Source organism: Mizuhopecten yessoensis, unplaced genomic scaffold (assembly GCF_002113885.1).
Source record: "Mizuhopecten yessoensis strain PY_sf001 unplaced genomic scaffold, ASM211388v2 scaffold9725, whole genome shotgun sequence".
NCBI classification, from domain to species: Eukaryota; Metazoa; Mollusca; class Bivalvia; order Pectinida; family Pectinidae; genus Mizuhopecten; species Mizuhopecten yessoensis.
The window spans coordinates 58,338-69,327 of NW_018408191.1; the positions used below are offsets into that span (position 1 = coordinate 58,338).

A 10,990-nucleotide genomic window follows, 5' to 3' on the forward strand; every position below is an offset into this window, starting at 1 on the left:
ACACGTGTATCTATGGAATCGTTTGAAGTAAGTAACTGTACACGTGTATCTATGGAATCGTTGGAAGTAAGTAACTGTACACGTGTATCTATGGAATCGTTACATAGGTAACTGTACACGTGTATCTATGGAATCATTGGAAGTAAGTCACTGTACACGTGTATCTATGGAATCGTTATGTAAGTAACTGTACACATGTATCTATGGAATCGTTACATAAGTAACTGTACACGTGTATCTATGGAATTGTTACATAAGTAACTGTACATGTGTATCTATGGAATCGTTACATAAGTAACTGTACACATGTATCTATGGAATCGTTACATAAGTAACTGTACACGTGTATCTATGGAATCGTTACGTAAGTAACTGTACACGTGTATCTATGGAATCGTTACGTAAGTAACTGTACACGTGTATCTATGGAATCGTTACGTAAGTAACTGTACACGTGTATCTATGGAATCGTTACGTAAGTAACTGTACACGTGTATCTATGGAATCGTTACGTAAGTAACTGTACACGTGTATCTATGGAATCGTTACGTAAGTAACTGTACACGTGTATCTATGGAATCGTTACGTAAGTAACTGTACACGTGTATCTATGGAATCGTTACGTAAGTAACTGTACACGTGTATCTATGGAATCGTTACGTAAGTAACTGTACACGTGTATCTATGGAATCGTTACGTAAGTAACTGTACACGTGTATCTATGGAATCGTTACGTAAGTAACTGTACACGTGTATCTATGGAATCGTTACGTAAGTAACTGTACACGTGTATCTATGGAATCGTTACGTAAGTAACTGTACACGTGTATCTATGGAATCGTTACGTAAGTAACTGTACACGTGTATCTATGGAATCGTTACGTAAGTAACTGTACACGTGTATCTATGGAATCGTTACGTAAGTAACTGTACACGTGTATCTATGGAATCGTTACGTAAGTAACTGTACACGTGTATCTATGGAATCGTTACGTAAGTAACTGTACACGTGTATCTATGGAATCGTTACGTAAGTAACTGTACACGTGTATCTATGGAATCGTTACGTAAGTAACTGTACACGTGTATCTATGGAATCGTTACGTAAGTAACTGTACACGTGTATCTATGGAATCGTTACGTAAGTAACTGTACACGTGTATCTATGGAATCGTTGAAGTAAGTAACTGTACATGTGTATCTATGGAATCGTTGAAGTAAGTAACTGTACACGTGTATCTATGGAATCGTTACGTAAGTAACTGTACATGTGTATCTATGGAATTGTTGAAGTAATTAACTGTCCACGTGTATCTATTCTCCATCCCTTAATACCTCCACACTGTATAAATCTCTCCCACTACAGAAATCCTCATACATATATATTTCTACCCTGCACAGAAATATTACCCTTTAATACATAAAAACCTTTCCTTTGAAGAACTTCATTCCCCTGCATTATTTACATGCCAATTGAAGGAGGCCCATCTTTCTTCCTCCAAGATAACATAAACTTGCCCATATCAATCAAAAGGCAAGTCCAATGTTTTACATTTGGGATTGGGAACGTGCTAGAAATATGAACTATTTTTGAAGAAGAGCGAGGATTTGTAATGACTATTAGGCCGTGTAAGAGGTGCCTATAGCCGTACCACTATAACAATCTCTTTGATTTCAATGGGGAACAGATTGGTGGGATTAGTTTACTGTTACATAATATCTGGTTGAATGCAGCACTGCCATGTCGGTATTTATCACACCCTAACCTACCAGTTAATAGTCAAACACTGGTATTTATCACATTTCATGTATTACACAGAATCAATTCTCAAGTATTAAACGGAGTCCCATCTCAAACATCAAGATGGGTGTGCGATACTGTCGGCAGATTTGCCTGAAGCCATCACTCCCTGCAGTAGTAGCAAAAACCCACACAAAATATGTTGTGACGCCTATATTTCAATATTTGCTTGTCTGCCATTTTTAGTTTGGTAGATAGGTAAGGGAAGTATTTAATTGAATTCTTATTCATAACAATTTTACATTTTCAGAAATAATACATACACGTACATTCAAAATGTATTGTATGGGTGAACATTTTAATATTTAGGGTACGTAGGCAAGTTTGTAAAAATTCTCCCAGTCTGACCAATATTTTGATCATAAGTATGGAACCTTTTTAATAGACCTCTAACCCTACTCCCCTTAACGTCCATCTTGATACAACTGTTACAAAGTTTGGCCAGGAACCCTCCCCTTAACGTCCATCTTGATATAACTGTTACAAAGTTTGGCCAGGAACCCTCCCCTTAATGTCCATCTTGATACAACTGTTACAAAGTTTGGCCAGGAACCCTCCCCTTAACGTCCAACTTGATATTAACTGTTACAAAGTTGGCTTTCCAGATATAATTATCAAGACCACCAGAGTCATGCCTGAAAAACCATTTTGAACACGAGTATCCTTAGTTACAATTTTTACCAGTGGTACGGGGATCCTTAGTTACAGTTTTTACCAGTGGTACAGGTATCCTTAGTTACAGTTTTTACCATCGGTACAGGTATTCTTAGTTACAGTTTTTACCAGTGGTACAGGTATCCTTAGTTACAGTTTTTACCAGTGGTACAGGTATCCTTAGTTATAGTTTTTACCAGTGGTACAGGTATCCTTAGTTACAGTTTTTACCAGTGGTACAGGTATCCTTAGTAACAGTTTTTACCAGTGGTACGGGGATCCTTAGTTAGTTTTTACCAGTGGTACGGGGATCCTTAGTTACAGTTTTTGCCAGTGGTACAGTGATCCTTAGTTACAGTTTTTACCACTGGCAAAAACTGTAACTAAGGATCCCCGTACCACTGGTAAAAACTGTAACTAAGGATCCGCGTACCTCAGGTAAAAACTGTAAATAAGGATCCGCGTACCTCAGGTTATTTTTTTTATTTTATTTTTATTTTACTGTTCTTGGTGATAAACCTTTCCTGTTCCTCATTCTAGTTTACTCAATTTAAGAATTTGTTTTCAATCTTACTACTTATGATAAGATCAAACTTTTACATGCTGAAGCTAGAAATACTCATATCCATTGTATGTTTTGAAAGCATTATATTAAAACCATCATCTTCCTAACAGTAAATTTTGGTGAGATTTTTGTTACACATGGCCACAAAATGCTCTAGACTTTCACATTCAACACAGAAACTGTGAAACCGACATGATGTAAAATGGCACATCTTTTTATTTTTACAAAACTGTGAACTTTTTATTTTTACAAAACTGTGAAAAGTAGAATCTGCTAATTTGAAAATGGTCACAAAAAGCTAAATCCTTAAAATATAGCATATATATCAAAATTGCAATTCAACATGTGAATCAGCCTACTTTTGAAGAACCATGAAAAATAAGAATTCACTAACTCCAGGCTGTTAATACGGAGATGCGTCTGATGTAAAAGGAAGCTTGTAAGTCACTAGGCTAAGGGAGTGGGTGTGCCGACATATATCGGTTACAAACTGAAACACCTTCTTTTCTTATTCTCAGAACAAATTTTAATATCAGGGGATATCACTCTTGTGGGTTTGGTCAAAGAACAAACCTGTGGTCGGGTGGTCATAAGTAGTCCTATCAAAGTGGTTTTCTATAAGAAACTGCAGGCAAACCTTTCTAAATCGACCTTCCCTGGGACCACCATATCGGATTTCAAAAAACTGGTATAATTAACATGGGAATGTACATTCCATAGGAAAAGATGAAATTTCTGTTCATACAGGTTTCTGGTTTATACAGGGTTTGATTAAGACAGGTCATACTTTACGTACATTGGAACCGATTCCCATCCCATCAGCTACAAGCTGAAGGTGAAGGTCGAAAGGACAACAAATACTATTGCAGGAAAAATTAATTTCAAATAGGAATACTCTTGTCCGCCACCTTCCTATCTAGACCACCAGCCCAGGAAGGGACAAACACCCTTAATTACGAATAGTTCACCAACCTTTCATTACTTACCCTGACAAATAAACACGGACACACCAACCAAAGGTTTAAGTGTCAAAACTATCCTTACTGACGGTTCATTGGTTGGTTGTAAGGGGTACTTTCAATAGTTAAGGTCATTTAAGATGTATATGTTGGAGAACAAGTAATTCAAGTCCCTCTCCCCTCCCCACTATCCATGTATGATGTATGTCCAAATGGTTGTCCTCCCGATCCCTCCACCCACTATCCAAATATTTGCGGACAGCAAAATTTCTCTCTACCCAGACCCAGATATACAGACCAAGGGGCAGGTACATGTTGGGGTAGGAGTGGACCTCAGACCTATACTAACGACTTAAGGGGATATAGACACAGACCCAGGGGTGGGTACATGTGTGGGTAGGGGTGGACCTCAGACCCATACTTAAGACTTGAGGGGATATAGACACAGACCAAGGGGCGAGTACATGTGTGGGTAGGGGTGGACATCAGACCTATACTAACGATTTTAGGGGATATAGACACAGACCCAGGGGTGGGTACATGTGTGGGTAGGGGTGGACCTCAGACCCATACTTAAGACTTTAGGGGATATAGACACAGACCAAAGGGCGAGTACATGTGTGAGTAGGGGTGGACCTCAGACCCATACTTAAGACTTTAGTGGGTATAGACTTATACTTACGACTTTAGTGGGTTGACACAGACCAAGGGGCGGGTACATGTTGGGGTAGGAGTGGACCTCAGACCTATACTAACGACTTTAGGGGATATAGACACAGGCCCAGGGGTGGGTACATGTGTGGGTAGGGGTGGACCTCAGACCCATACTTAAGACTTTAGTGAGTATAGACTTATACTTACGACTTTAGTGGGTTGACACAGACCAAGGGGCGGGTACATGTTGGGGTAGGGGTGGACCTCAGACCCATACTTAAGACTTTAGGGGATATAGACACAGACCAAGGGGCAAGTACATGTGTGGGTAGGGGTGGACCTCAGACCCATACTTACGATTTTAGTGGGTATAGACTTATACTTACGTCTTTAGTGGGTCGACACAGACCCAGGGGCGGGTACATGTTGGGGTAGGGGTGGACCTCAGACCCATACTTAAGACTTTAGTGAGTATAGACTTATACTTACGACTTTAGTGGGTTGACACAGACCAAGGGGCGGGTACATGTTGGGGTAGGGGTGGTCCTCAGACCCATACTTACGACTTTAGTGGGTATAGACTTATACTTACGTCTTTAGTGGGTCGACACAGACCAAGGGGCGGGTACATGTTGGGGTAGGGGAGGACCTCAGACCCATACTTACGACTTTAGTGGGCATAGACTTATACTTACGACTTTAGTGGGTCGACACAGACCCAGGGGAGGGTACATGTTTGGGTAAGGGTGGACCTCAGACCCATACTTACGATTTTAGTGGGTATAGACTTATACTTACGACTTTAGTGGGTCGACACAGACCCAGGGGCGGGTACATGTTGGGGTAGGGGCGATACACCCGGTAATACGGATCTCGCGCGTTGGGATCCACTTTGAGTTTTGATGCTCTCACCACAGCAGGAAGTTTAGGACAACAGGTTTTTAGAACCTGTTTCCAGCATGTTTGCATATCATTTCCACAATGTTGTGTATAAACTGCCGGCAGTACTGATATCAATAACAGTCACTGTACTCGCTATAGTATCACCCAAACATAAACAGCAACAATTATCACACAAACCTCTTACAATTGTTTTTCAAACTACACGTAATGGTAAATCAAAAATTTGATGTTAACAAGCAAACATTTTGTAACAGCAGAAGTCTGGACAAGAAATAAAATGATATTGGTATAATAGCTAAGTCACTCTACTGTAGGTAGAGGTCCTAATACAGGTATTACAATCCCACAGGCCATCACAGCCTACACAGACCATCACAGACCATCACAGCCTACACAGGTATTATCACTAGTCTAATCCTTAGTGCTGCTGGTCAACTGGTCAGAACTGCTGGTCAAACTTTTCTGTACTGAAGTTTTCATTAGGTCAAACTTTTCAGTACCGCTGGTTAGTTTTCATAAGGTCAAACTTTTCGATACCGCTGGTTGGTTTTCATTAGGTCAAACTTTTGGTACCGCTGGTTGGTTTTCATTAGGTCAAACTTTTGGTACCGCTGGTCAACTTTTCAGTACACAATAAACTACGTTCCACAATATACCATGATCCTACACTTATTTAAATTCCAACAGGGGTGGTATTGAACTTTCCACAAGGACCTTACAGAATATTATGATATCTAGTTTGTCTATATTCTATACATTTCACAATCTTCAAAGAGTTGGAGTTTTAAATCCTGTAGTGATTAGAACCATTAGAACCACACCACTGTGAATGGTCTTTGTGTGAGAGAGTTGTGAGCGCATCAGCCGCCAGCCAGGATCTGACCTCCCTAACACACTACTGGTGTGTATACCACCTGTGTTCTCTAACAGTGAGCCCCCTCCTCTAGGCCCCCCACTCTGCTCTGCCCTGCCCCCCTCCCTTATAAGAGCTAATTTTCTTTTTTAATAATTCAATGTTCTAGAGACAGGGGGAGGGCAGTCAACTCCCTACCATACTCCCTTCCTCTAGGCCCCCTCTGGGGGTTCCTCAGCTCTGTGTTGCCTACAACACTCCCTAACCATTTCACCACTGTAGACCATAATAGACTCATCCCAATCGGTGCATGGAAGAGTATACTAAAGTTACATAGGGGTATAAGGGCTAAGGATGTATAATCACAGTGAATTGACAAATTTACATTACACAACTTTAAGAAAGATGTATGTATATAGTAGTATCAAGCCTATGTTGATTTCATTCAAAAATTAACTTTTTAATCAACAATCTTTTGCAAAAATTATTTATGAAATTTTCAATATGGACCATTTCACCTTCAATTTCATAACTTGTTGGTCTCTGTATCTTTTTAACAAACATTAATAGTAAGATCAATTAGGTATCAACCTAAGGAAAAATGAAATTATATTTACAGTTTTGATGAGAACCAATTCAATCAAAGAGATCGGGAATGTTGACATGGAAACGCATGATTAATCAAAATATCAAACACATGGCTTCAGGTCATAAGAATTACATAACTTTTAATTGTTCACAAATATAACTTTTATCATTTCACCTTAGTCAATCACAATGAAATCCCCCTGGGGTTGCTGTTGGTTGTGTGGAGCTTGGGATGCCAGACCCTACAGAGATTCCCTAGTATCAGGTTCCATCATTAACAGCTAAACTAAATCTCCTCCACATTTCCTCACTTAAATTTTCTTGCCATATAAATTGATGCCAGGTTTATGCTGCCCCCTCCCTGACACATTACTCCCAGTTATACTTCCTCCAACGACATGTTACTGTAAGCTATATTTACATTCTGGAAGATCAATCTGTTTCGAACACTATTTTTGCTAAATTGTTGTTTCCAGCACAAATTTTTATAGTAATTATTCAGTATTTTACAAAAAAAATAAACGGATTTCATTTTTTGAGGTGATATATTTCACCAACAGCTACAAAATGTCTATTTAATGTTAAACTGACCAGTCTACCGTTGGTAATATTGTCTATTTAATGTTAAACTGACCAGTATACCGTTGGTAATATTGTCTATTTAATGTTAAACTGACCAGTATACCGTTGGTAATATTGTCTATTTAATGTTAAACTGACCAGTATACCGTTGGTAATATTGTCTATTTAATGTTAAACTGACCAGTATACCGTTGGTAATATTGTCTATTTAATGTTAAACTGACCAGTATACCGTTGGTAATATTGTCTATTTAATGTTAAACTGACCAGTATACCGTTGGTAATATTGTCTATTTAATGTTAAACTGACCAGTATACCGTTGGTAATATTGTCTATTTAATGTTAAACTGACCAGTATACCGTTGGTAATATTGTCTATTTAATGTTAAACTGACCAGTATACCGTTGGTAATATTGTCTATTTAATGTTAAACTGACCAGTATACCGTTGGTAATATTGTCTATTTAATGTTAAACTGACCAGTATACCGTTGGTAATATTGTCTATTTAATGTTAAACTGACCAGTATACCGTTGGTAATATTGTCTATTTAATGTTAAACTGACCAGTATACCGTTGGTAATATTGTCTATTTAATGTTAAACTGACCAGTATACCGTTGGTAATATTGTCTATTTAATGTTAAACTGACCAGTATACCGNTTACAATGGTTTGATATTACAATGGTTACAATGGTTTGATATTACAATGGTTTGATATTACAATGGTTACAATGGTTTGATATTACAATGGTTTTATATTACAACNGTAATATTGTCTATTTAATGTTAAACTGACCAGTATACCGTTGGTAATATTGTCTATTTAATGTTAAACTGACCAGTATACCGTTGGTAATATTGTCTATTTAATGTTAAACTGACCAGTATACCGTTGGTAATATTGTATATTTAATGTTAAACTGACCAGTATACCGTTGGTAATATTGTATATTTAGATTGAACACCTCATTTTGGTTCTACAACAAATTTTTTGCACACCATCAACCATATTACAATGGTTCCATACTTGTGTATTACCATTGTTTGATATTACAATGGTTTGATATTACAATGGTTACAATGGTTTGATATTACAATGGTTACAATGGTTTGATATTACAATGGTTTGATATTACAATGGTTCCATACTTTTGTATTATAGTGTTTCTACCCCACAACAGGATGATCACAAATCACTGAAAAATATATTTTAAACATTTTTTAAAGAAATTTAACATTCTCTGGTAATGACAATATGTAAATTTACACAATTTTCGACAGGTTTGGTTTGTGTATCAACACCTAGGCTGGGTAACGCTACAGATTAACTCTGGTCCTCTTCTCTCTAGTATCATCATCATCACATCTAACACAGCTGGTCTATACATCACTGATGTACCACAGACAGCTGTAAACCAGACCCTCTGCCAGACTAACCCCTGGAAACCCCTCCATGACAACCTCTTAGACAACCATCAGACCCTCTGCCAGACTAACCCCTTGAAACCCCTCCATGACAACCTCCTAGACAACCATCAGACCTTCTGCCAGACTAACCCCTGGAAACCCCTCCATGACAACCTCCTAGACAACCATTAGACCCTCTGCCAGACAAACCCCTCCATGACAACCTCCTAGACAACCATCAGACCCTCTGCAAGACTGACCTCCATTCCCTGGACCCCCTCCTAGACAACCCCCTAGACGAACCCCTAGACCCTCTGCAAGACTAATCTGCACCCCCAGAACCCCCTCCTAGACAACCCCCCAGACCCTCTGCCAGACTAACATCAACCCCAATGACCACCTCCTAAACAACCCACACACAATCTTCCACACCATGTCCTAGACAACCCCCAAACAATCTCCCACACCCTGTCCTAGGCAACCCCCAAACAATCTCCCACACCCTGTCCTAGACAACCCCCAAACAATCTCCCACACCATGTCCTAGACAACCCCCAAACAATCTCCCACACCCTGTGCTAGACAACACCCACACAATCTCCCACACCTTGTCCTAGACAACCCCCAAACAATCTCCCACACCCTGTCCTAGACAACACCCACACAATCTCCCACACCAGGTCCTAGATATAGAGACAGGTGTTACTATATAGAGGTATAGAGACAGGTGTTGTTATATAGAGGTATAGAGACAGGTGTTGCTATATAGAGGTATAGAGACAGGTGGTGCTATAGAGAGGTATAGAGACAGGTGTTACTATATAGAGATATAGAGACAGGCGTTACTATACAGGTGGTGCTATACAGAGGTATAGAGACAGGTGTTATTATATAGAGGTATAGAGACAGGTGTTACTATACAGGTAGACAGGTACATTGTGTTATTCCATGCTGTACATATGAAGTAGTACTTAGTTACAGCCGTTAGCACCATTTGACCCTTTACAACTTTTTCAGTGTTGATGGGCTTTACAGACACTATTAATCAATTCCCAGAGGATAAATACTGGTATGTACTGCTAATCATTTACAAACTCCCCACCAAACGCACCTGTGAAGCAGACTGAGGCGCTGGGCGAAGTGGTCTCGGGAAGTAAAACATGGTGGCTCCACCTGGAGGGAATCCGTAAAGTCACCAAAACCGTCTGTGTAATCAGACAAGCGAGGGGAATGTGTTTCTGTGTACTAAGCTACACATGTAGGCTAATGGCTACCACACTGTCACACAAACAGTACAGAGGGCCAAGGTTGTCACAATCCAGTACGGAGGGCCAAGGTTGTCACAATCCTTCTCCTCCTCCTCGGGGCACCTCAGTTATAGATTCCAAACTTTCCACGCAAACACTAACACCAAAATCTTCAGCAAAATAAATTTCTGATTCACAGTTAAGTTCAGACAGCCGGAAAACTCCACACAAACAAACAATTAGGAAAATATTGCCAGAATATTGTTGGTGAACCTGTAGGTGATATTACGGTAATACAGTGTATAAACAGAACTGTTACTAGAGTTCTAACACAGATCTGGAGAGAAACACTCGTCCCGCGCTACACAATTCAAACCAGATTCCCACCTTCTCTACCATAACCACACACTTTTTTTATGTACAATTCCAAAAGTTGGGGTAATCTGGGCCGCCAGCCAAAGTCTTCCCCAGCACACAACCACATGGCCAGCTTTGGCAGGCCAACCCATTGCAGTATGGCAGGGGCATCAGGTCAGTCCATTGACATCCCATGGGGAGGAGAGGTAGAGCCTTTGTTTACATGCCCCAGGATGGGTTGCAGGCCTTGCAGCCATTAGTCTGGGCCAACATGTGGGATCATAAACCCATCACTCACCCCCCTCCCTTGCACGCTGTACTACTTATAGGTAAGGAAGTAAAATGCCTCAGCCCCAACACTCAATACTTGATTTCCAGCTGGTAATATTAGAATTTTTTTCCATTTTTAAAAAGA

At 39.8% G+C, this 10,990-nt stretch overlaps 1 protein-coding gene across 6 annotated transcripts in view; it reads right to left on the reverse strand.

The window, feature by feature from the left end:
• Positions 1-10,692, reverse strand: part of LOC110458725 (transcription factor 12-like) — a 41,594-nt gene extending 30,902 nt beyond the window's left edge. For 4 of the 6 annotated variants that reach the window (XM_021510603.1, XM_021510604.1, XM_021510602.1 and 1 more), the window contains exon 1: positions 5,432-6,407. In XM_021510603.1, coding sequence (XP_021366278.1) covers positions 5,432-5,602 — 171 coding nt within the window. In that variant the 5' untranslated portion in view covers positions 5,603-6,407. Of the gene's footprint in view, positions 1-5,431; positions 6,408-10,082 lie in introns of those variants that run through there. The other 2 variants (XM_021510605.1, XM_021510606.1) reach the window with 2 other exon arrangements.
• Between the last annotated feature and the right edge of the window lie 298 nt (positions 10,693-10,990).